Source organism: Sapajus apella, unplaced genomic scaffold (assembly GCF_009761245.1).
Source record: "Sapajus apella isolate SASKATOON/1434 unplaced genomic scaffold, GSC_monkey_1.0 scaffold12, whole genome shotgun sequence".
Classification (NCBI taxonomy): Eukaryota; Metazoa; Chordata; class Mammalia; order Primates; family Cebidae; genus Sapajus; species Sapajus apella.
In genome coordinates, this window is record NW_022436952.1 from 23,607,506 (window position 1) to 23,634,484 (window position 26,979).

A 26,979-nucleotide genomic window follows, 5' to 3' on the forward strand; every position below is an offset into this window, starting at 1 on the left:
GGCTGGTCTCAAACTCCTGACCTCAGGTGATCCACCTGTCTCGACCTCCCAAAGTCCTGGGATTACAGGCATGAGCCACCACGCCTGGCCCATACTATCACTTTTCTAGAAATCAGATCAGGTTCTACAAACGTGACGGCAACACAAAGGAAACAGCTTTCAGCAGGAACTTTTGTTTGTGAGCAGTATCAGTCAGAAGCTGCAACTTTGGGTGTAAAATCATGAGAGTCCTTCACTCCCAGTCTGATGGAATGAAAATGAGTTAAAAGAGAAATCAAGAGGAAGAAGGAAGAACAAAGCACATTGCTGCACAGAACTAACAACTTCAAGTGGAGCAGTTCTTCTAAGGAGGCACCTCTGGATAAATTCACAAGGAGTGGTTTTCACGGTATTCACCTTGAACCCCATGAATGTGACTTGTCCAGAGGCGATGTACTCTCCTGACTTGGAGATGGCCAAGCAGGAGACATTGTTGTTATGACCCTGCAGGAAATTCTGCTCCTGAGTATTTATTGCCTGAATGAGGACTGTGCAACCCAGAGGATAAATCAGATGCTCCTGGTCAGGATGGCATTTCAGACCAGCAGGCACATGTCCTAAAAGAGAAAGATGAACAGTAATAATAATCAGGTGCAGAAGTGGCTGGGAATTTTCTACTTGAGTACAAAAGACAACATTTTTTTTTTTCTTTGAGACATAGTCTTGCTCTGCTGCTCAGGCTGGAGTGCAGTGGCGCGGTCTCGGCTCACTGCAACTTCTGCCTCCTGGGTTCAAGCGATTCTCCTGCCTCAGCCTCCTGAGTAGTGGGATTATAGGTGCCTGCCACCATGCCTAGCTATTTTGTGTGTGTGTGTATTTTTAGTAGAGACGGGATTTCACCATGTTGGCGAGGCTGGTCTCAAACTCCTGACCTTGTGATTCACCCGCCTCTGCCTTCCAAAGTGCTGGGATTATAGGTATGAGCCACCGCCCCTGGCCAACACTTTTAAAATAACCCTTAGTTCAGCTAAAATAAGTTAGGGGAAATAGGTAATTTTATTCTACTGACAAAAAGTCTAGTAATTACTTCTAGTAATCACTTGGTCTAGTAATCACTTCTTAAACTTTGATGTTTATATATTTCCTGAGGGATCCTGTTAAAATGCAGATTTCTATTTCAGGCCTGAGGTGGGGTTGAGATTCTGCATTTCTCATAAGCTCCTAAGTGATGTTGATGCTGGTCCAGCAAGGCCTACGGCCAATTCTTGTAATCCTAAAGAGTGTGAGTGCATGGAGGGTGAGCAGCCTGCTTGGGTGAGCGCACAGGCATAGGGAGAATGCAAGTCAACTATCTTAGGCAAAGGTTTGGGAAAGATAAAAGCTTGGCCTATTTTACTTAACAAACCATAATATTCTCCAGGTTCATCCATGTCTTTACAAATGGCATGACTTCCTTCTTTTTTTTTTTTTTTTTTTGGCAGAGTCTCATTCTGTTGCCCAGGCTGGAGTGCAGTGGTGCAATCTTGGCTCACTGCAATCTCTGCTGCCCGGGTTCAAGCGATTCTCCTGCCTCAGCCTCCCGAGTAGCTGGGATTACAGGCACACACCACCATGCCCAGTTAATTTTTTTATTTTTAGTAGAGACGGAGTTTCACCATGTTGGCCAGGCTGGTCTTGAACTCCTGACCTGGTGATCCACCCACCTCAGCCTCCCAAAGTGCTGAGATTACAGGCATGAACCACAGTGCTGGGCCTCCGATTTCCTTCCTTTTAAAGGCTGAGTAATGTTACATTGTGTGTGCCTTTATGTGTGCACATGTGTATGAGTAAGACATTTTCTTTTCTTTTCTTTTTTTTTTTTTTTTTGAGACAGAGTCTCACTCTGTCACTCAGGCTGGAGTGCAGTGGTGCCATCTCGGCTCACCACAACATCTGCTGCCCAGGTTCAAGTGATTCTCCTGCCTTAGCCTCCCAAGTAGCTGGGATTACAGGCACCTGCCACTGTGCCTAGGTGATTTTTGCAGTTTTAGTAGAGATGGGGTTTCACCATCTTGGCCAGGCTGATCTTGAACTCCTACCTGTGATTCACCCACATTTGCCGCCCAAAATGTTGGGATTACAGGCGTGAGCCAACATGCCCGGTCAACACTGTCTTTATCCATTCATCTGTTGACAGACATTTAGGTTGTTCCCACATCCTGGCTATTGCAAACAGTGCTGAACATAGCACTGAATAGAACATAGAGGTGCAAATATTTCTTTCATACACTGATTTCATTATACCCAGAAGTGGGATTGCTAGATCATATGGTAGTTTTCTTTTTGAGTTTTTGAGGAAACTCTGTACTGTTTTCCATAATGGCTGTACCAATTTACATTCCCACCAACAGTGTACAGGGGTTCCCTTTCTCCATATTCTCGCCAGCTTGTTATCTTTTGTCTGTGTGACAATAGCCATTCTAACAGGTGTGAGGTGATACCTCATTTGGGCTTTGATTTGCATTTCCCTGTTGACTAGTGATGTTGAGTGCCTTTTTATATACCTGTTGCCCATTTGTATGTCTTCTTTTGAGGAGTAACAATTCAGGTCCTTAATCTATTTTTTTTAAAGGAACTTGGAGGACATTATGCTAAGTGAAATAAGCTGGATGCAGAAAGACAAATACTGCATAGTGATCTCACTTATATGTGGAACCTGAAGAAGCCAAATGTATAAAAGCAGAGAATAGAATGGTGGTTACCAGGGGTGAGGGGAATGAAGAGATGTTGGTCAAAGGGTACAAAGGTTCATTTATGCAGGATAAAGACGTTCTAGAGACCTAGTGTACAGCGTGGTGATTGTAGTTAATAATATTGCATTGTGGCCGGGCGCCGTGGCTCACACCTGTAACCCCAGCACTTTGGGAGGCCGAGGCGGGCGGATCACGAGGTCAAGAGATCGAGACCATCCTGGCCAACATGGTGAAACCCTGTCTCTGTTAAAAGTACAAAAATTAGCCAGGTGTGGTTACATGCCTGTAGTCCCACCTACTCAGGGGGCTGTGGAAGAAGAATTGCTTAAACCTGGGGGCAGAGGTTGCCGTGAACCGAGATTACACCACTGTACTCCAGCCTCTGATAGGGCGAGCCTCTGTCTCAAAAAAAAAAAAAAGAATTTTTTAAAATTTTGGTTTCAGTTCTAAGTGTCTACCAGGTGGTCTGAAGAGCCTGGGACTATTCACGGCGACACCTCTTTCCACAAGCAGCTCCGGTACTCCACATATCTGCAAATGTAACACTACTGCTTCCATGTTAGAGAAAAGCTTGTTTGTTTGAATGTAATTATTGTTTTGCTTGAGTTTGTAGATTATTCACTAAAAACAGTCTCAGGAAAACAGAGCCTTCAGTAGAAACAAAATAAAATACAATGACCAACAACTCTTGGAATGGGCTGACCAGCCTGGGGAGAACAGGGCAAATGGCATCTGCAGAAGGCCCCAAAATATTGACCAACTGCCCACCCGAGGCTGCGTACATGTCACCGAAATGCTTTGATCATTATTTCCTCTAATTTCCCTGATCCAGAGACTCAACTCCGTGAGGTGTCTTTGAAAGCTAGTTTACTGCCTCTCTCGGGTTGCTGGCTTCTCAAATAAAGCTAACCTTCCTTTCACCAAAGCTCATCTCTTGAGCTTTTAGTTTTCAAGTGGCAAGTGGCCAGGACCTGATTTCAGTTATACAAAAAAGAATCTCAACAATTAAAAACCCTTGTAATATGCTTTAATATGAAGCAGACTTGGGTCCTCCTTATTACTCATCTGTGGTCAGAATTTTTTTGATTACTCTTAGTGTTTATTTTACAATATAAACTTTCATGTCACCTTGACTATTTAAAATTCATGATTGCGTTTTTAGTGAGATAGTATTAATATAAGACATATTTTTAAAACAGGATATATTTCTGCATACGTCTCTCTTTTTTTTTCTGTAACTGCATCTTGCTCTGTTGCCCAGGCTGGAGTGCAGTGGCACAATCTCAGCTCACTGCAACCTCCACCTCCCGCGTTCAAGCAATTCTCCTGCCTCAGCCTCCCAAGTAGCTGGGATTACAGGTACTAGCCACCACACCCAGCTAATTTTCATACTTTTAGTAGAGACAGGGTTTCATCTTGTTGGTCAGGCTGGTCTCGAACTCCTGACCTTGTAATCCGCCTACCTTAACCTCCCAAAGTGCTGGGATTACAGGCATAAGCCACTGCACCCAGCTAATTTTTGTACTTTTAGTAGAGACAGGGTTTCATCTTGTTGGTCAGGCTGGTCTCGAACTCCTGACCTTGTAATCCGCCTACCTTAACCTTCCAAAGTGTTGGGATTACAGGCATAAGCCACTGCACCCAGCCCATAAGTCTCCTTTTATGTCTTTTAGTAGCATTTTCGATTTTTTTTGTAAAGATCTCACACATTTCTTATTAAATTTATTCTTGGGTTTTAAAAAATATTTTTTTTGTTGCTATCTCCTTCTCCATCAAAAGAGTCATAAATATTTATTAATATAATCTTCTGGTTCTTAAATGAATGCTTCTTTTACATTTAACTCCCTCTGAAATTTATTTTGGTGCTTTATGTGATTCCTTTTGCTAAATTGTTATTTTTGCTCAAATGGCCAAATGTAATTATTGAATAAATGATTCTTTTCATTTTAATGGAGTGTTTTTTTTTAAATGCAATATGTTCTTATAATACTAAGGTTTGTGTCTTTGGGGTGATCTATTCCTACTAAAAATATTTTTATTTTTTTCTAATTGCAGGTTGTTTATAAACAATCATATGGCTATCCACATGAAAAATTAAAATTAGAGTCATAATTCACACCTTACAGGAACAATATCTTCTAGGTAGATAAAAGACCTAAATGAGAAAAACAAGATAATATATACAAAAGGTGTAAGAAATGACTTTCCAACTATGACACAAAAAAAGCAAATCATAAAAGAAAAGGCTGATATATTTACCCAGTTATGTTAAAAATGAAAAATATCTAGGCTGGGCAGGGCAGCTGATGCCTGTAATCCCAGCACTTTTGGAGGCCAAGGCAGGCAGATTACTTCAGGCCAGTAGTTTGAGACCAGCCTGATCAACATGATGAAACCCTGTCTCTACTAAAAATAGAAAAAGTAGCCAGGTGTGGTGGTGGGCACCTATAAGCTCAGCTACTCGAGAGGCTGAGGCAGGAGAATTGCTTAAATCTGGGAGGTAGAGGTTGCAGTGAGCCGAGATTGTGCCACTGCACTCCAGCCTGGGCAACAGAGTGAGACTGTCTCTAAAAAAAAAAAAAAATTAATGACAAAAGACATTAAGGATGAAGAGAAAAATACAAACAAGGAGATCTTTGCAATGTATACAGTAGACAAAGGATGATCTCCATAATATGCAAGAAACAAACTCCTACAAAGCAATAAGGAAAACATACACTTCTCAACAGAAAAATGAGCAAAGGATATGGATAGCCAGTTTATCATGAAGGAAATTCAAAACCCAATAAACATACAAAAGGAGATGCAACCTCATAAGTAACCAGGAAAATGTAAATTATATCCAAAATGAGATATCATGTCATAGTCACCAAAATGGCTAAAATTAAGATGGCTGAGAGTACCAGGCATCGGTGTTGATGTAGAGCAAAGGGAATACTCATAAAATGCTTAGTGGGAAAGTATATTGGTCTAATTGCTTTGGGAAACAATGTATCTTTATTGATGATGCTTGAAAGCACACATGCCCCAGGATCCAGCTACTCTACTCTAAGGTATAAAATCTGCCCAGAGATAACCTTGTAACATGCAGGTGTGTATTTCTGCAGATTTATTTTTGTTTTTGCATTTAATAGCTATGGTTCTTGGTTGCAAACTAGAAGAGTCAACTCTGGCTAAATATAGCAGAAAAATAATTTGATGGAAGGGGTACGTATTGCTGACACAACTGGCAGGAAATTTGGATCACACTTGAAAAATGGGCAGAACTGATAGCAAGGCGAGACCAAGTGACATGAACTAATGGGCTCTCATTGCCACACTGCTCAATGCTCAATGCAGTATTTGACTCCCAGTATGCTCTGCTCCTTTGCATCACTCTTATAAGAGTGGAACTGCTGAGTGGGAAAGTCTGATTTGTTGAGCCACTTATGTTACATCCTGCCAAGGAGTTAGTTAGAGAGAAACTATGTGCCCCTTTTAGGTTTTCACTAAAGCAATATAACCAGCTCCTACCTATCTTGGGATTCTTCTCAAATAGAATAGTATTCAAATATGGAGTAATCAAAACTACACATGTCCACTGTAATGAATGTTCCTTGCTCTCTTCTCCTGACATACACACACTCCATTTTCTGTCTCTCTCTCCTCCTCTCCTTCCCTCTTTTTTTCCCCTCTGTCCCTCCCCCTCTCTCCTCTCTATCCCCTCTTTCTCTCTCTCTCTCAAACATACCTACACTTTAAACTATAATAGGCTCATAGAATACACACTGTATGGCAAATTACATTTTATACTTAACATATCTTTGACATCTTTCCTGGTTATTTTATACACGTCTATCCCATTTTTCCTAAGGATTATATGGTATTTAATTGCACAAAAGGAATATAATTTTTAAAATTATTGGAGTGAGATTCACATAACATAAAATTAACCATTTTAACGTGAACAATTCAGTGGCATTTAGCACATTCACAATGCTGAGCGACCACCACCTCTGTCTTGTTCAAAAACATTTCTGGGGCATAATTTTTTCAAACTTCTTACCAATGGACATTTGTGTTGTTTCTTCCAATATTTCAGCTATTATAGACAATATCACAGTGAACTTCATTGTACATACATTTTTTGAAAACTTGAATAAGTGATTCATGTTCTTAAAAGCTCAAAGATATGGCCTGGCACAGTGGCCTGCCTGTAATCCCAGCACTTTGGGAGGTTGAGATGGGTGGATCACCAGGTCAGGTGTTCCAGACCAGCCTGGCTAACATAGTGAAACACTGCCTCTACTGAGAATACAAAAAATCAGCTGGGCATGGTGATGGGTGCCTGTAATCCCAGCTACTTGGGAGGCTGAAGCAGAAGAATTGCTTGAACCTGGGAGGCAGAGGTTGCACCTCACCCCAGCCCGGGTGACAGTGTGAGATTTTGTCTCAAAAAAAAAAAAAAAAAGCTCAAAGATTATTCTCATTAAAAATTGTAAAAGACACCATAAAACTGGCCTTCAAAAGATTGTAAAATTAATACTGGCAATAGTAATTGAGAACCATTTCTTTTTCTTACCTTACTATATTACTATATTACCCGTATATATATACACTTGCCTTCCCCAGTTTGAGAAGCGAAAAACATCATTACTTTTTTTTTATTTATTTATTTATTTATTTATTTATTTATTGAGACAGAGTTTCACTCTTGTTACCCAGGCTGGAGTGCAATGGCACGATCTCGGCTCACCGCAACCTCCGCCTCCCGGGTTCAGGCAATTCTTCTGCCTCAGCCTCCTGAGTAGCTGGAACTACAGGCATGCGCCACCATGCCCAGCTAATTTTTTGTAGTTTTAGTAGAGACGGGGTTTCACCATGTTGACCAGGATGGTCTCGATCTCTTGACCTCGTGATCCACCGGCCTCGGCCTCCCACAGTGCTGGGATTACAGGCTTGAGCCACCGCGCCCGGCCTTTTTATTTATTTTTTTAAATTTATTTTTATTTATTATTATTACGGTATTTTTTAAGACGGGGTTTCATCATGTTCGTCAGGCTGGTCTTGAACCCCCAACATGAGGTAATCTGCCCGCCTTGGCCTCCAAAGTGCTTGGATTATAGGCGTGAGCCATCATGCCCGGCCAAAACATCATTACTTCAATAGCATTTTTTTTTTTTTTTTTGAGACAAGGTCTCACTCTGTTGCCCAGGCTAGAGTGCAGTGGTACAGTGATGGCTCACTGCAGCCTCTACTTCCTGGGCTCAGATGATCCTCCCACCTCAGCCTCCCAAATAGCAGGACCACAGGCATGCATTGCCATGCCTGGATAATTTTTTGTATTTTTTATAAAGATGGGTTCACCGTGTTTCCCAGGCTGGTCTTGAACTCCTGGCCCCAAGGAACCTTCCTGCCTCAGCCACCCAAAATGCTGGGATTACAGGTGTGAGCCACCACACGTGAACTTTAATAGCATTTTTTAGCTTTTTGCGTGAATAGCCATTTATATTTCTTTGCCCATGATCTATTTACAAGGTTTAGCCTCTTTTTTTTTTTCCCCAGAAAACAAACAAACAAGCAAAGGTCCAGGTGGTAAATATTTTAGGCTTTGTGGGCAATACGGTCTCTTGCAACCACTCATATCTGCTAGTGTGGTATAAAAGCAGCCATAGGGCCGGACAAGGCGGCTCACGCCTGTAATCTCAGCATTCTCGGAGGCTGAGATGAGCAGATTATGAGGTCAGGAGTTCAGACCAGCCTGACCAACATGGTGAAAACCAGTCCCTACTAAAAATACAAAAATTAGCTGGGCGTGGTGGCATACGCCTGTAATCCCAGCTACTCAGGAGGCTGAGGCAGGAGAATCACCTGAACCCAGGAGGTAGAGGTTGTGGTGAGCCGAGATCATGCCACTGCACTCCAGCCTGGGCGACAGAGCAACACACGTAAAAAAAAAAAAAAAAAAAAAAAAAAAAAAAAAAAGAAGTCAGCAGCCATAGACGATACATAAACAAAAGGGCATAGCTACATTCCAATAAAACTTTATTTACAAAAACACGCAGTGGGCCAGATTTCACCCATGGGCTATAGTTTGTAGACTCCTGATCTATTTTGCTGTTGTTGCTGTTTTATAAGAACTCTTTGTATGCTGTAACAGGAAAATCATGGGCTATCTACTCCAGTCAATGGATGAATGTGACCAAACTCTTAATAACTACAACTTTATTAAGTGTTTTAAACACAGCTATATTTGGTTTGCTTAAATAATAAATTCCGGTCAAAATACAATACCTCTAAGTGTCAACTATAGTTACATATTGACGCCATAAAGTTAAAATTCCAGTTTAAGGCCGGGCATGGTGGCTCATGCCTGCAATCCCAGCACTTTGGGAGGCTGAGGCAGGCAGATCACCTGAGGTCAGGAGGTCAGAAGTTCAAGACCAGCCTGGCCAACATGCTGAAACCCCGTCTCTACTAAGAATACAAAAATTAGCCAGGCATGGTCACAGATGCCTATAATCCCAGCTAATCAGAAGGCTGAGGCAGGAGAATCTCTTGAACCTGGGAGGTGGAGGGTGCCATGAGCTGAGATTGTGCCACTGCATTCCAGCCAGGCGACAGAGGGAGACTCTGTCTCAAAAAATAATTCAAGTGTAACATGTAACACTACAGTGAATTTCAGTGTTGCAATGATAAAAAGGGGCCTTGCTTTTGTTTATAATTTGTTTCCATCTGAAATCTAAACTCAATCACTTGGCATTTCAGGCCTCTGAAATCTAACTCCAGGTTCGCTTTCCTGTGTTATCCTGCCAGTCCCTGATACTGAAGCCACACCACGCTATTTGCCCTTCTGCAACTGGGCCCCACGCTCTCCACTTTTCCTCCTTTGCCCCCCTATTCCTGTTATCTGAAATGTTCTGCCTTCAATCTTTATCCCCTTACTCCTAGTCAAAATCTTTTCTCCCAAGCCTTATGAAAGTTCTGCCTTCTCTCTTTTTTTAAGAGCTAGTATAGAAATTGGCCTGAGGCACACTTCTCAGCCTGCAGGATGGCCACCTGGCAGGATGTAACCCTTTAAAAGAAATAAGTAGGCCAGGTGTGGTGGCTCACATCTGCAGTCCCAGCATTTTGGGAGGCCGAGGCAGGTGATCACCTGAGCTCAGAAGTTCATGTTGGCCAGGTTGGTGGCGAACTTCTGAGCTCAGGTGAGACGGCGTCTCTACTAAATAAGCTGGGCATGGTGGCACATGCCTGTAATCCCAGCTACTCAGGAGGCTGAGGCAGGGGAGAATTGCTTGAACCTGGGAGGCAGAGGTTGTAGTGAGCCGAGACAGCACCACTGTACTCCAGCCTGGGGGACAGAGTGAGACTCTGTCTTGAAAGAGAAAGAGAAAGAGAGAGAGAGTGAGAGAGAGAGAGAGAGAGAGAGAGAAAGCAGGAAAGAGGGAGGGAAGGAAGGAATAAAGAAGTCTCTTCTTTTCTAAATTTGTAGATCTTGTGATTTTTGTTTGTTTGTTTTAAAGTTTAGTTATAAGTTTCTTTGTTTCAGTTAAACACACCTGTTTAACTACAGCCCAGGTCAGGAAGTAGAACATTAGCACACCAAGAGGCTTCCCACGCTCCTTCTCCCAGTCTACATCTCCTGAAAGTTTGTCACTGTTCTGACTTTTATTCCCGTAGATTCGATTCCCTCCTTTTAGAACTTTATAGGAATGGAACAATTTGTACTCTTTTGTATCTGGCTTTTTGGTTAACATTATCTGTTTGTGAGATCCATCCATAGTGTTGTATATAGCAGTAGTTCATTCTTTTTAATTCCTGCAGAGGAATTAAATTGTATGAATACGGTGTACTACAATTGATTTGTCCTTTCAACTTTTGATGAAGATTTTGATTGTTTCTAATGTTTAACTATGAGAAATATGCAGCCAGGCACGGTGGCTCACACCTGTAATCCCAGCACTTTGGGAGGCTGAGCAGGCAGATTGCCTGAGGCCAGGAGTTTGAGACCAGCCTGGCCAACATGGTGAAATCCCATCTCTATTAAAAGTACAAAAATTAGCCAGGTGTGTGGTGGTGGGTACCTGTAATCCCAGCTACTTGGGAGGTTGATTGAACCCAGGAGGCGGAAGTTGCAGTGAGCTGGGATCAACCCACTGCATTCCAGCCTGGGTGACAGTGTGAGACCCTATCTCAAAAAAAAGTGCTATTAGAAATATTCCTATATATGTTTCTGTTGTGTATAGGATATAGCATTGGAGGATACATCAAAAGTCTTTAGGATATAACCGGGTCAGTATACTAGCAAGCCTGTAGTCCCAGCTACTTGAGAGGCTGAGGTGGGAGGATTGCCTGAGCCCAGGAGTTTGAGGCCAGCCTGCCCAATATAGTGAGATCCCATCTCTAAAATTTAAGAAAATAAAAATTAAAAAAAGTCTTTAGACTTTTTTAGGTATTTAGATTTTAGAAATTCTAAATGTATCCATAATTTATTTTAAGAAAAAAGTTAAAGAGCAAAAAGACTTAGCTCTGCAGATGTTCTTAGTTGCATTTAAAAATAAATGCAAAAAATGTAAATTATACTAAAGTCTCAATAACAGGGCATTATTTAAATAAATTATGGCATAAAATATTATGTTAATATTATATTTAAATTATGGCATGGAGTATATTATTTATTTTATTATATTTATTGCTAAGGAAAGATTTACATGGCATACTAGTAGATGAAAAAAAGTCTGGTTATAAGAGAATATATACAGTTGGCTGGGCATAGTGGCTCATGCCTGTAATCCCAGCACTTTGGGAGGCTCAGGTGGGTGGATCAAAAGGTCAGAAGATTGAGACCAGCCTGGTCAACATGGTGAAACCTTGTCTCTACTAAAGACACAAAAAATTAGGTGGATGTGGTGGCACGTGCCTGTAATACCAGCTACTCAGGAGTCTGAGGCAGGAGAATTGCTTGTACCCAGGAAGTGGAGGTTGCAGTGAGCTGAGATCACACCATTGCACTCCAGCCTGGGTGCCAGGGCAAGACTCCATCTCAAAAAACGAGAGAGAGAGAGAGAGAGAAAGGGGAGGAGAGAGAGAGAGAGAGAGAGAGAGAGAGAGAGAGAGAGAGAGAACATATACAGCTTGAGTGCACTTTTATTACAAAAAAAAACTATTTGTATGTAAATGTATATTCAAAGGGGTCACACCAAAAATTTACAGTGATATGTTTGAAAAATGTAATGATGGCTGATTTTTCTTTCAGTTTTACTGTATGTTTCCAGTTTTCTAAATTCTTCTTCATAAGCATGGCTATGGAATTATCCCTGTATTCTTAGTCCAGAAGGTATTACTTTGCACAGAGGTTATATATACAGGTATATTTGACTGTGTGAAAGAATATACATTAATATAAAGCCACCAAGGTAACAACAATTTGGTCATATGGGGTCATTCTAAAAGGCAAAGATAGTAATTGCCATGGAAGACATTGGCATATAATTTACCATATATTTGCACTTGGAACCCTGCAACCACAGCATGAATTCAGTTGCAGAGTTCTGTGTGTGTGGTCCAACATTGACTCAATAAGTGATGCTTTGCAACCCACTATAGGCTGCTCAATTCTTTCTCAATGATCTTGTAATCAGCTCTCAGGATATTTGATATCCGAAATGTATAAAGCGCTCTCTTTCTTTCTTTCATTCTTGTTTTTTTTTTTTTGAGACAGTCTCGCTGGCCCAGGCTGGAGTGCAGTGGCCCGATCTCAGCTCACTGCAACCTCTGCCTACTCGGTTCAAGCGATTCTCCTGCCTCAACCTTCCAAGTAGCTGGGATTACAGGCGCGTGCCACCAGGCCGAGCTAATTTTTGTATTTTCAGTAGAGATGGGATTTCACCATGTTGGTCAGGCTGGTCTCGAACTCCTGACCTCGTGATCTGCCCACCTCAGCCTCCCACACTGCTGGGATTACAAGCGTAAGTCACCGGGCCCGGTAAAGCTCTCACTTTCTATCGGAGACGGTTAAAGTAAAACCAAGAGTCAAGAGCTAAGTCCTAGAGTATGCTTAAAACTCTAGACAGTAATTCTTCTGCATCCACATTCTTAACGCTTTCAGGTATCACAACACACATTTTTAAAAAAGTTTTGCTTCTCCTAAAATCTAATTCATTGTTTTCTCATCCCTCAGAAAACCAAAACCTCTCAAAACTAACAACAAAACCCCACAACAGTTTTTCTTCCCTGAACGTTCAAAACAATAGGCAGTCACAAATAAGATTTCAGCAGAGCGACCTAGACACTTCGTCTCTTCACCTTCAGCTCCCCCTGGCGTCCCCTTCCCCTGCAGTCCTGGTCTGAAATCCTCACCATTTAGAAACCTTCCTTAAGATTTTAGAGAACCAAGATCATCCCCTTAGGGGGTTGCTCAAATACACATCCCTCCCAGCGCTTTCTTGCTGGTAGCCATCCGGGATTTTAGCAGATTTCCTAGCTAGTCCCAGGGGCCGACACAGACAGCATCCTTCTGTATGGTTACGAAGGGGCCTAGGGCTTTGAGAGCGGCGTGGGTCTCAGAGCCAGGAAGGGCTGACCTAGCGGGAGAAGAGTTCCAACCACCCTTACTCATCCGTCCCGCCTGGTGAGGAGGAATGTGGTCCCTTTTAGGTGCCCGCGCTTGTCCGAGCCGGTAAAAACCACCCCACGCTCCCTGAGGCTCGGAGCGAGGAAGTGACTCTCCAAGGCCTTGGGGCGGGGCGGGCTGTGCGGGTCCTCCTGTGCTTGTCCCTGGCCAGGGCTCCTGCCGTTGTCCCACACTGCCTTTCAGGTGTCCTCGTTGTCTCACTGTTCCTGCTTGCACTATGCGTCCTCCGAATTCCTAAACCAGCCAGCCTAGAGATGCTGGAAGCCTCACCATTGAAGCCGATCACGGCGTCCAGTTCTAGCTCCGCCACTTGAGCCTCCGGCGAAATTTCGTTATCCATCTCTGGGAAGTTCTGCTTATTTTGTTCTCCGACCGGGTAAGTGTAGCGTCTCCTGGTCGTTATGGTAACGAGCAAGCGCATGCGCGCCAGCTCCACGCCCGTGCAGAAACCCACCCTGCCGAGTTCGAGTTCATTAGCATTCTTGGAACTAAGAGGTATGGGGGCTGGGAGGAGGGATGGGGTGAGATGATTCTTCTTCTTTTCTTTTCTGTGTGAGCTATTTCTCTGGAAATTTAGGGGATGGCACTAACTGCACAGAACTAATTCCTCCATCCCCTCGTGTAGAGTCTGTGACTTCCTGGTAACTCTAAAATCAAGCACCAAATGAATGGCATTTAAAAAATAGGTAATCAAGCGTAAAGGACTGATGGGAAGGCCACTATAAAAGAATATATAATTGATACTTCTTTGGGCCCCTGTTTGAAGCCGCGTGAAAAAATTGTTGAAGATTTTTAAAAATACGTTATTGAGGTATAATGTACATATCAGAAAGTTAACTTAAGGTAGGTTATAATAAGTTTATATAGGGTGCAAGTCTCACCGCAATCTAGTTTTTTGTTTTGGAAGCAGGATGAATTTTTAAGTAACTGCTAGAGAGAGGTCTTACAGCGCTCCCATCTTCCTGGGAAAATGCTTAGTTTCTATTCACAATTTTAACTGAGCTCAGCAGTTCGCATCTCTTGGTGGGAGTACATTGCTCCAACCTACTGTCCCCAGGGAAGCAGTTTCCTTTCTCTGATCGTGGTTCTAAGGCCCTAGTTATTCACTTGGCAAACTCCAGGCTCCGGTCGCGCACGGGACGAACTGCGGGGAGTGAGCCGCGCGGGCCGCCGTAGTCAGCTGCTAAGAGCAGGAAGAGTCCGAGCGGCGGGCGGAGTCTGCACTATGGCACCGGACCCCTGGTGAGCCCCGGGTGAGGGCGGCGGTGCGCTGAGGGACCTTCGGGGCGGCCGGGCTTCCGGGGAGGAAGCGACCACTTCGCATGGCCGCTGGAGGCATTTCGGGTGAGGGGAGGGGCAACGAGACCCTACCTCTACTGAGGGGGCTCAGCCACATCCCGCCACCCTTGGTCCTTGCCAGGGTGGCCCGGGAAGGAGAACAGGTGGTCCGCTGGAGAGCTGAGGACTTGAGCCAAATCTCTAAATATTCCTCTAGCTTTTCTGGGCTGCATCTCGCAGCGGGGATTTCCCGCCCATCTTGGTTGTGGAGCTGGCCGGTTTGGGCTTCACTGCACTCCTGTAAAAGTGAAGTCAAAATAACCTTTTTGTAGCGTGTCCGTCCATCCTGTGAACCACCTTATTTCACAGGTGGAGAGACCAAGGTTCAGAATCCATGGTCACCAGCCAGTTAGTAGCCACTTGGGACTAAGACCTAGATCTTGGGGGCCCTTCCAGATACTTGCAGGAATCTGGGAGGGAAATTGTGCACTTGTTTATAAGGCATTTTACACTTTCTTGAGTTAATACTGTGAAGAATTTTCTTTTAGCAGTAGCTTTTGCAGTAAAATAGTAGGTGATAGGGTCATTTATTTAGCAATTAATCCCAAGGACTGCATGATGAAAGATGCAAGTTTTGATCCCAAGGAACATCCTGTTGTAGCATGATAGACTTGACCTTTCTGCTTAATCATTAAAAACATGTTACAGCTCCATATCGTTCTTGTTGGAATATATGTCTTATGTTGTTATTTCTAATATAGTTTATAATTGTTTAAGTTGCCAACAGCCTCGATATTAGAAGAATGGATTGCAAGAAGAAAGTTGAGTTATCTGGAATCTAGGTTATTTGGGCCATTTATTTAATTTAACATTGATTTTTTAAACCTAATTTTAACAGTTATATACACCACTTGATAGTATTCAATTTAGAGAATATTGAAAATTTGCAAACAGGAAAATAAATAGCATCTTTAACTCTGTAATTTGGAAATAGCCATTATTGATTTTTTTTTTTTTTTTGAGTAGATATGGGGTTTCACCATGTTAGCCAGGATGGTCTTGATCTCCTGACCTTCTGATCCACCCATCTTGGCCTCCCAAACCAAAGTGCTGGGATTACAGGCATGAGCCACCGTGCCCAGCCATATCCTTTTTTATTTTATTTTTTGAGACAAAGTCTTGCTGTCACCCAGACTGGAGTGCAGTGGCACGGTCTTGCCTCACTGCAATCTCCGCCTCTCAGGTTCAAGTGTTTCTCCTATCTCAACCTCCTGAGTAGCTGGGACTACAGGTGTGCACTACCACATTGGCTAGTTTTTGCATTTTTAGTAGTGACGGGTTTCAGAATGTTGGCGTGGCTGGTCTCAAACTCCTGACCTCGTGATCCACCACCTCAGCCTCCCTTAGTGCTGGGATTACATGCGTGAGCCACAACACCTGGCCCATTACTGATTTTTTTAAACAATGAACTTGTTACTTTAATCTGTATATATATATTATAATAATTGGACATTCTTTGAAAACATAATTTTTTAATGTTGCATAATAGTGCATCACATGGATGACTGTAATTTATTTTTCTCCTAGTATTAGGTTTTATTTTTTTTTATTTTTTTTTTTTCATCTCAAAGGCAGTCCCTTTGTTCCATCTCTTATTTCCTTGGGCTCTTTGCCTAGAAGGAGGAATTAGAACTGTTGAAAGTGAAAGCATTTATACTTTTTTTTTGTTATTCTCAATTAGTTTGACTAACTGGATTTCTCATTAGACTGTTGAAAGTGAAATAGAACTATTTGGGTTCAAGGGTATGAACTTTTTTTTTTGAGAAAAAAAAAAAAATTCTGTTGCCAAGAGTTTCGCTCTCGTTGCCCAGGCTGAAGTGCAATGGTGTGATCTCGGCTCCCTGCAACCTCCACCTCCCAGGTTGTGGCGATTCTCTTGCTTCAGCTTCCCAAGTAGCTGTGATTACAGGTGCTCACCACCACACCCAGCTAATTTTTATATTTTTAGTAGAGACGAGGTTTCACCATGTTGGCCGGGCTGGGTCTCAAACTCCTGACCTCAGGCGATCTACCCACCTTGGCCTCCTAAAGTGCTGGGATTACAGGCGTGAGCCACCGCGCCTGGGGGGTATGAACATTTTTAAGGCCCTTGATACGGTGAACCCAAAGTATCTGAGACAGGTCTCAATCAATTTCGAAAGTTTATTTTGTCAAGGTTAAGGATGCACCCGAGACACAACCTCAGGAGGTCCTGAAGACATGTGCCCGAGGTGATTGGGGAACAGCTTGCTTTTATACAATTAAGGGAGAATAATATATGAATTAATACCTGTAAGTTTTATGATGGCTCGATCCAGAAGGGCAGGATACCTCAAAGGGGGTTGGGGGGCTTCCAGGTCATAAGTAGATTTAAAAATGTTCTGATTGGCAATTGGTTGAGTTATTATTAATAGAAAGGAATGTCTGGGTTATGCTAAGGGGTTGTGGAGACCAAGGTTTTATCATGCAGATGAAGCCTCTCGGTAGCAGGCTTTAGGGAGAATAGATTGTAAATGTTTCTTATCAGACTTAAGGTCTGTATTGACCTAGAGCTGTCCCCCAGGCATCTCTGAGGCCAGCTTCTTCACCTTGCCTCAGTGTCACCTGATTCTAAATAGCAGCTCCTCATCACTCTCTGTCCCTTTGTCCTGCTGCATTTTTCTTCTTAGCACCTGTCAACACCTGCCATAGTTTTTGTTTTATGAGTTTCCTTCCCTAAAATATGAGCTCTGTGAAAGCAGGGACTGTGTTCATTCTGTTCACTGCTGTCTTCTCCACTGCCCAGTACAGCAGAGGCCCCCAAATGCTTTATCATTGGCAGAATGGCACAGTTGTTAAGAGCCCCAGCTCTGGAGCAAGACAGCCTTGATTTGCAGCGGGCAGTACCACTTGGGCAAGTCACTCTGCCTCTGTGCCTCATTTTCTCCTGTATGAGATGGAGATGGTAATGGCACCCACTTCATAGTGTTCCTGTTTAGATTAAGTGAGTTATTACTAATGAAGCCTTCAGAATAGTGCCTGGCACATAGTAAATACCACTCAGTCCATGTTGCTTTTACGGGTAATGCTATTGTTCTCCCCTTTTGTTTGAATTCTTTAACTAGAATGAAAATGTCAAACTTAGACAATGCAAAAATTTCTTTTAAAGAACCTTAAACAGACCAGCCTGACCAATATGGTGAAACCACGTCTCTACTAAAAATAAAAAAATTAGCCAGGCATGGTGGCTCACGCCTGCAGTCCCAGCTACTTAAGAAGTTGAGGCAGGAGAATCACTTGAACCCAGGAGACGGAGGTTGCAGTGAGCCAAGATTGCACCACTGCACTCCAGCCTGGGCCACAGAGCTACACTCCTTATCAAAACAGAAAGAAAAACAAAAAAAATAACCTTAAACATTTTCTCTTTTCATGACTTGGTGCAGGTTCTCCACATACGATTCTACTTGTCAAATTGCCCAAGAAATTGCTGAGAAAATTCAACAACGGAATCAGTATGAAAGAAAAGGTGAAAAGACACCAAAGGTAATACCAGGAGGGAATTAGTACACAATGATTTGTTTGAGCTTTGAGAGCTGAAAACTCAAACAACCCTCCTATCTTTCTTTGAGGCTCTCCGTGCGTATGTGTACATAATGATCTATCTGCTTGCATGTGTTGAATGGACATAATAGCCAACCAGTTAATAGTTATTTAATCATTGAGACTAAATGAAACATAGCATATTTAAGTTCTCCTGTTTTACCATAAACATTTCTTTTTTTTTTTTTTTTTTTTTTTTTTGAGACTTGCACTGTCGCTGGTCTGGAGTGCAATGGTGCAATCTCAGCTCACTGCAACCTCTGCCTCCTAGGTTCAAGCAATTCTCCTGCCTCAGCCTCTCAAATAGCTGGATTACAGGTACCTGCCACCACACCCGGCTAATTTTTTGTATTTTTAGTAGAGATGAGGTTTCACTATTTTGGCCAGCCTGGTCTTGAACTGCTGACCTCTGGTGATCTGCCTGCCTTGGCCTCCTGAAGTGCTGGAATTACAGGTGTGAGCCACTGCGTCCAGCTAAACATTTCTATTTTATAGTCTAGTTCAAGGGTTAGTAAACTTCCTCTACATAATAAATCTTTTAGTCTTTGCAGGCCAAGAGACAATGTCTTCAAGTCTTTGAGTTTCTGTTACCACCACAAGGATAGTTATAAGTTTTACATTTTACATTAAAAATGTAAAAACAGATGGGGTGTGGTGGCTCACTCCTGTAATCCCAACACTTTGGGAAACTGAGGTGGGTAGATCATTTGAGGTCAGGAATTCGAGACCAGCCTGAGCAACATGGTGAAACCCTGTCTCTACTAAAAAATACAAAACTTAGCTGGTCATGGGGGCACATGCCTGTAATCCCAGCTACTCAGGAGGCTGAGGCACGAGAATCATTTGAACCCAGAAGGTGGAGGCTGCAGTGAGCTGAGGTCACACCACAGCACTCCAGCCTGGGCAACAGAGCAAGACCTTGTCTCAAAAAAAAAGAAAATGTAAAAACCATCCTTAGTTATGGGCTGTATAAAAACAGTGGTGGGATTTGGCTAGGAAATAGATTTTTGTGAAATCACAAGTTTATACTTGTGATTATGATTAAAAATATAAGCCTCTGATTCAAATCTGACACCACACCTTTCTTCCTTATTTTCCCCATTCCAAGTTTGTATTTTCTTTCTCTCACAGTGAGAATCCTAGTTTCCAAAAGCATCAGTATGTTTTTACCCGTTTGGTCTATTTTACAGTTTACAGAAAATAGTTTCAGAATTAGCATAAAGTACCACGACAAACACTAAGTTCAAAATTTGAATTTGTTAAAGTTTAGACGAATCTAAATTACTGAGGTTATTATGTTTCAAAGTTATTTGAATTATTTTTTTAAGAATTTAACTTTCAAGTTCAGGGGTATATATGTGGGTTTGTCATATATAGTTAAGCTCGTGTTGTGGGGGATTGTTGTACATGTTATTTTGTCACCCAGGTATTAAGCCTAGTACTTATTTTATTTATTTTTTCTTTGAGATGGAGTCTTGCTCTGTTGCCAGGCTGGAGTGCAGTAGTGTGATCTTGGGTCACTGCAACCTCTGCCTCCCCATTTCAAGTGATTCTTGCATCTCAGCCCCCCGAGTAGCTGGGATTACAGGTGTGTGCCACCATGCCCAGCTAATTTTTGTATTTTTAGTACAGACAGGATTTCACCATGTTGGCCAGGATGGTCTCGATCTCCTGACCTCGAGATCCGCCCACCTTGGCCTCCCAAAGTGCTGGGATTATAGGTGAGCCACAGCGCCCAGCCAAGCTTAGTACTTATTATTTTTCCTGATCCTCTCCCTCCTTTAAACATCCCCCCTCTGCTAGGGCCCAGTGTGTGTCATTTCCGTCTGTGTGTCCATATGTTCTCACCATTTAGCCTTCTCTTATATCAACAGAGTGAACAAATAACCTACAGAATGTGAGAACATGCAGTTTTTGGTTTTCTGTTCCTGCATTAGTTTGCTAAGGATAATGGCCTTCAGCTCCATCCATGTTCCTGCAAAGGACATGATCTCGATCTTTTTAATGGATGCATAATATTCCATGGTGTATATGTTCCACATTTTCTTTATCTAGTCTACCACTGATGGGCATTTAGGTTGATTCTGTGTCTTTTGTTACTGTGAATAGTGCTGCAGGGAACATACACATACATGTGTCTTTATGGGAGAATGATTTCTATTCTTTCAGGTGTCTACCCAATAACAAGATTGCTGGGTCGAATAATATTTCTGTTTTTAGTTCTTAGTGGAATTGCCACACCCTCTTCCACAATGATTGAACTAATTTACACTCCCACCAACAGTATATAAGTGTTCCTTTTTCTCTGCAACCTCTCCAGCGTCTATTTGTTTTTGACTTTTTAGTAATTGCCATTCTGACTGGTGTGAGATGGTATCTCATTGTGGTTTTCCTTTGCACTTCTCTAATAATCGGTGATGATGAACTTTTTCTTCCTATATTTGTTGGCACCATGTCTGTCTTCTTTTGAAAAGTGTCTGTTCATGTCCTTTGCCCACTTTTTAATGGGTGGATTTTCCTTGTAAATTTGCTTAAGTTCCTTAAAGATACTGGATATTAGATCTTTGTCAGATGCATAGTTTGCAAATATTTTCTCCCAGTATGTAGATTGTTTGTTCACTCCGTTGATAGTTTCCTTTACTGTGCAGAAGCTCTTTAGTTGAATTAGATCCTGTGTGCCGATTTTTGCTTTTGTTGCAATTGCTTTTGGTGTCTTTGTCATTAAATCTTTGCCTGTTCTTATGTCCAGAATGGTATTGCCTAGGTTGCCTTCCAGAGTTTTTTTTCTTTTCTTTTTTTTTTTTAATAAAGATGGGGTTTCACCATGATGACCAGGCTAGTCTTGAACTCCTGACGTCAGGTGATCCACCCACCTCAGCCTCCCAAAGTGCTAGGATTACAGGCGTGAGTCACCACGCCCGGCCTAGATTTAGGTTTTAAACTTAAGTCTTTAATCCATCTTGAGTTAATTTTTGCATATGGTGTAAGGAAGGGGTCCATTTTCTATCTTCTGCATGTGGTAGCCAGTTATCCCAGCACCACTTATTGAATAGGGAATCCTTTCCCCATTGCTTATTTTTGTCAGGTTTGTCGAAGATCAGATAGTTGTATGTGCGGCCTTATTTCTGGGTTCTCTGTTTATTTATTTGTTTTTGAGACAGTGTTGCTTCATCTCCCAGGCTGAAGTACAGTGGCACGATCTCAGCTTACTGCATCAACCTCTCTCTCCTGGGTTCAAGCAATTCTTGCACCTCAGCCACCTGAGTAGCTGGGATTACAGGTGTGTGCCACCATGCCCAGCTAATTTTTGTATTTTTAGTAGAGACGGGTTTCACCACGTTGTCCAGACTGGTCTCAAATTCCTGACCTCAAGTGATCTGCCTGCCTCAGCCTCCCAAAGTGTTGGGATTACAGGCCTGAGACACTGTGCCCGGGCAACTGGGTTCTCTATTCTGTTCCACTGGTTTATGTCTGTTTTGGTTATTATAGCCCTATAGTATAGTTTAAAGTTGGGTTAGCAAGATGCTTCCAGCTTTGTTCTCCTTATTTTTTGAGACAGAGTCTTGCTGTGTCACCCACGCTGGAGTGCAGTGGCATGATCTTGGCTCACTGCAGCCTCTGCCTCCCGGGTTCAAGCAGTGCTCGTGCCTCAGCCTCCTGGGTAGCTGGGATTACAGGCAAGAGCCACCATGCCCAGCTAATTTTTTGAATTTTTAGTAGTACGGGATCTCACCATGTTGGACAGGTTGGTTTCGAACTCCTGACCTCAGGTGATCCACCCTCCTTGGCCTCCCAAAGTACTGAGATTACAAGCGTGAGCTGCTGTGCCCAGCCCAGCTTTGTTCTTTTTGCTTAGGATTGCCTTGTATTTGGGCTCTTTTTTGATTCCATATGAGTTTTAAAATACTTCTTTCTAGTTCTGTGAAAAATGTCAATGGTAGTTTAATAGCAATGGCCTTGAATCTATACATTGCTTTGGGCAGTATGGCCATTTTAACAATATTGATTCTTGCTGTCCATGAGCATGGAATGTTTTCCATTTGTTTGCATCATCTCTGATCTCTTTGAGCGGTGTTTTATAGTTTTTTTGTGGAGGACTTTTACCTCCATGGTTAGCTCTATTCCTAGGTATTTTGTTTTCTGATGGCAATTGTAAATAGGATTGCATTCCTGATGTGGCTCCTGGCTTGACTGTTGTAGTATAGGAATGCTAGTGATGTTTCACACTTTGATTATGTGTCCTGAGACTTTGCTAAAGTTGTTTATAAGCTTAAAGAGCTTTTGGACAGAGAATATGAGGTTTTCTACGTATAAGATTATGTCTGCAAACAGGGATAGTTTGACTTCCTCTCTTCCTATTTGGATACCTACTTCCTTCCTTCCTTCCTTCCTCCCTCCCTCCCTCCCTCCCTCTCTTTCCTCTCCTCCCCCTTCCCCTTCCCTTTCCCCCTTCCCCCCCCCCCCTCCCCCCTCCCCCCTCCCCTCTCCCCTCTCCCCTCCCCTCTCCCCTCTCCCCTCCCCTCTCCCCTCTCTCCTCCCTTCTCTCCTCCTCTCTCTTCGTCTCTCCTCCTCTCCTCTCCCCTCCTCTCTTCTCTTACTCTTCCTTAATTGCCCTGGTCAGGACTTCCAATACTGTGTTGAATAGGAGTAGTGACAGAGGGCATCCTTATCTTGTGCCAGTTTTCAAGGGGAATGCTGCCAGCTTTTGCCCGTTCAGTATGATGTTGGCTGTGGGTTTGTCATGGATGGCTCTTATTATTTTGAGGTATGTTCCTTCAATACCTAGTTTATTGAGGGTTTTTAACATGAAGCGGTGATGAATTTTATCGAAAGCCTTTTCTGCGTCTATCGAGATAATCATGTAGTGTTTGTCTTATTTCTGTTTATGTCATGAATCACATGTTTTGATTTGCATATGTTGAACCAACCTTGCATCCCAGGGATAAAGCCTACTTGATTGTGGTGGATAAGCTTTTTGATCTGCTGCTAGATTCAATTTGCCAGTATTTTGTTGAGGATTTTTGCAATAATTGATTCTTGTTTTCTGTCTTATGTTATCCTTCGTTTCTGTTTTTAATTCATTTACAGGAGTTGCTTTTTCCAACTTTTTTGATTTAATTTTAAATAAGTAAAACATTTACATTGTTCAGAAGTCAAAATTATATAAAAGTGACACTCCAAGTCTTGTTCTCATTCCTCTCTTTTCTACCTCTTCTTAACCTACTTCTTCTGAGTAACTATTTTCATTAATTTCTGGTTTATTCTTCCTGTGTTCACTTTTTGCAGAAATAAGCCTTTCTGCGTGTATATGTATGTCTCTGTGTGTGTGTGTCTGTGTGTATGTTCTTCTTTTTATATAAAGGATACTCTTTTGGGCCGGGTGTGGTGGCTCATGCCTGTAATCCCAGCACTTTGGGAGGCTGAGGCAGGAGGATCACCTGAGGTCAGGAGTTCGAGACCAGCCTGGCCAACATGGTAAAACCCTGTCTCTAATAAAAACACAAACAACTAGCTGGTCATGGTGGTGGGCACCTGTAATCCCAGCTACTCAGGGGGCTGAGGCAGCAGAATCATTTGAACCCAAGAGGCAGAGGTTGCAGTGAGCTGAAGTCGTGCCATTGCACTCCAGCCTGGTCAATGAGTCTCTCTCTCTCTCTCTCTCTCTCTCTCTCTCTCTCTCTCTCTCTCCCCCCCTCCCTCTCCCTCTCTCTCCCTCTCTCACTCTGTCTCTCCCCCCCACACACATCGATATATATGATATATATGTATTTATATACATATATTTGAGAGACAGTCTTTTGTATCTTGATCTTTTCACTTAATAATGTATTACAGAAATCTCTCCATTTTATTTCATATTCCTTGTTCTTCTTTAGGGTAGATATAACATTCTTCATATAACCTGTCTCCTAAGAAAGGGCAATTAGATTGCTTCCAGTCTTGTGCTGTTGTGATTAATACCACAGTAAATAAACTTGCCCTTTAAAAAAATTATGTATGTAGATGTCTTTTAAAGGTGAGTTCACAAACCAGGGCCTATGTAGTTTTTTTTTTAACCTGTTGTGAAATCCGCCTTCAAAGGGGTTGTCACTTTTGGCACCCCACCAGCAATGTGTGAGCACTTCCCAGCCTGGCCAACAGAGGGTGCTGTGAATCTTCTGAATTTTTGTTAATCTCATAAGTGAGAAATGGTATTTTAGTGTCTTTTTAAATGTGTATTTCTCATATAATGAGTCAAGTGGAGTATGCTTTCATATACTTAAAGGCCATTTATATATATATTTTTTGTGAACCATCTTTTGCCCATTTTCGACTGGATTATTAGCCTTTTAGTCTTGATCTTTTTTTTTTTTTTTTTTTTTTTTTTTTTTATGTGGTTTTTTTGAGACGGAGTTTCACTCATGTTACCCAGGCTGGAGTGCAATGGCGCGATCTCGGCTCACCGCAGCCTCCGCCTCCTGGGTTCAGGCAATTCTCCTGCCTCAGCCTCCTGAGTAGCTGGGATTACAGGCACGGGCCACCATGCCCAGCTAACTTTTTGTATTTTAGTAGAGACGGGGTTTCACCATGTTGACCAGGATGGTCTCGATCTCTTGACCTCGTGATCCACCCGCCTCGGCCTCCCAAAGTGCTGGGATTACAGGCTTGAGCCACCGTGCCCGGCCCTAGTCTTGATCTTTTAAGAGCTCCTCACATATTACGGAGATCAGCTCCTCGTGATAAATTACAGTTATTTCTTTTCCTTTATAATTTGACATTTGACTTTTCTGGTGATAGTTTTCTCATGAAAGTTTTGTGAGTGTGTTTTTTTTTTTTTAAATGAAATTGGCTGTCAATCTTTAATTGCTTTTGTATATTTAGTCATATCTAAGTTTTTGCTATTTCCAGGTTATAAAAAATTTATTCTTGCTTTCTTCTAGTAAATATATGGTTTGATCTTTCACATGAAGGGCTCTTATCTATTTCACTGGTGTCATCTGCTCTGACAGTTAGATTCTTTCCAATTATAAATGATTTTTAAGTCTAGCCAAATTCTTGCCCATGTTAAAGTGAATTCTTCAATGTAGACTTTCTGGATTTGAGTTGTATAACATTTTAAGCCTTTTGAACATAGAGTAGTTTAATATGCATTTTTTATTATGTCTTGAACATCTTTTCTTTCTTCTTCTTCTTCTTTTTTTTTTTTTTTTTTTTTTGTTTAGCGTTTTCACTCTTGTTGCCCAGGCTGAAGTGCAATGGCACGATCTAGGCTCATGCAACCTCTGAGCCTCCCAGGTTCAAGTGATTCCCCTGCCTCAGCCTCCCAAGTAGCTGGGATTACTGGCACCCGCCACCGCGCCTGGTTAATTTTTGTATTTTTATTAAAGATGAGGTTTTACCGTGTTGGCCAGGCTGGTCTGGAATTCCTGACATCAGGTGATCCACCTGCCTCAGCCTTCCAAAGTGCTGGGATTACAGGCATGAGCCAATGCGCCTGGCCGTCTTGAACATCTTTTCATATATTTATTGAGTATTTGTGTTTCTTCCTTTATGAATTGCCTGTATAATGTCCTTAACCTAATCTTTTTGTTTCTTAATTCCTTTTTCCTCTCTCTCTTTCTTCCTTTTCTTTCTTTCTTTCCTTCCTTTCCTTCCTTCCCTTCCTTCCCTTTCTTCCTTCCTTCCTCCCTCCCTCCCTCCCTCCCTCCCTCCTTCCTTCCTTCCTTCCTTCCTTCCTTTTCTTTCTTTTCTTTTTTTTCTTTTTTCTGTCTTGCCTGTTGCCCAGGCTAGAGTACAGTGGCTCGATCTTGGCTCACTGCAACCTGCACCTCCCGGTTCAAGTGATTCTGGTGCCTCAGCCTCCTAAGTAGCTACAATTATGGCCATATGCCACCATGCCTGGCTAATGTTTGTATTTTTAATAGTGACGGGATTTTGCCATGTTAGCCAGGCTGGTCGCAAACTCCTGGCCTCAAGAGATCCTCCTGTCTCAGCCTCCCAAGTGCTGGGATTACAAGCATGACCCACTGTGCCTGGCCTGTTTCTTAATTTAAAAGTTCTCTTTATATACATGTTAACTATATTAAGCTTTGATCTGGCGTATTTAGTATACATATTTTTTCTATTAACTTGATTTTGTAAGTGACATTTTAAAACTTGTATTGGTTTTTAAATTTTATTTGAAATTATCAGCATTTTTGTTGGTGATCTTTTCTAACGGGGGAGGAAATACCATGCATAAAAAGGCCTTTTACATGTAGAGGTTATATAAATAATTAATTATCTAAATTTTCCTTAACCTTTTTTCCTGTTACTTTCTTTTGTTTGTGCATGTAAATCTTTGACATATTTGGTGTTTACTTTGGTGTGCTGTAGGTGTCTAATTTTATTTTTTCCCCATTTACTAAATTATTAATTTCCTTCTCTCATGTGAAGTAGTTCATATTTCATTCACTGGATTTTTATACAGCCACCTTGTTTCTGGGCTGTCTGTTCTCTTGCTCTATTGAAGCTGTTGGTAATTGCCAGCGTCAACTCTTGTAGTTTTTTATAATCACTTCATATCTGATTAAGGCCCATATGAATATTATACATATTCATAGGCTTTATTTTCCTTCATTTATCCTTCTGTCAGAGTAATTTTGTAAAACTTCATTTAAAAAAAGAAAAAACCAAACTGCTGTGCCTTAATTTCCACCTCTTCTGCAATAAAAGAATTCCAAATGGGATTTCAAATAGACATGTATGTTTATAGATTAAATTGGGGAAAACTTTATT

General features: G+C 42.0%; 2 protein-coding genes across 5 annotated transcripts in view; one reads left to right on the plus strand and one right to left on the minus strand.

Moving 5' to 3' along the window:
* CFAP52 (cilia and flagella associated protein 52) overlaps positions 1-13,729 on the minus strand; it is a 63,661-nt gene extending 49,932 nt beyond the window's left edge. For 2 of the 3 annotated variants that reach the window (XM_032280294.1, XM_032280293.1), the window contains exons 1-2: positions 13,597-13,729; positions 397-596 (exon numbers count right to left, since the gene is read on the minus strand). In XM_032280294.1, coding sequence (XP_032136185.1) covers positions 397-596; positions 13,597-13,666 — 270 coding nt within the window. In that variant the 5' untranslated portion in view covers positions 13,667-13,729. The remainder of the gene's footprint in view (positions 1-396; positions 597-13,596) is intronic. The other variant, XM_032280295.1, reaches the window with a different exon arrangement.
* Positions 13,730-14,141: 412 nt separating this feature from the next.
* STX8 (syntaxin 8) overlaps positions 14,142-26,979 on the plus strand; it is a 314,660-nt gene continuing 301,822 nt past the window's right edge. For both annotated transcript variants that reach the window (XM_032280297.1, XM_032280296.1), the window contains exons 1-2: positions 14,142-14,568; positions 18,066-18,165. In XM_032280297.1, the coding sequence (XP_032136188.1) occupies positions 14,552-14,568; positions 18,066-18,165 (117 nt within the window). In that variant the 5' untranslated portion in view covers positions 14,142-14,551. The remainder of the gene's footprint in view (positions 14,569-18,065; positions 18,166-26,979) is intronic.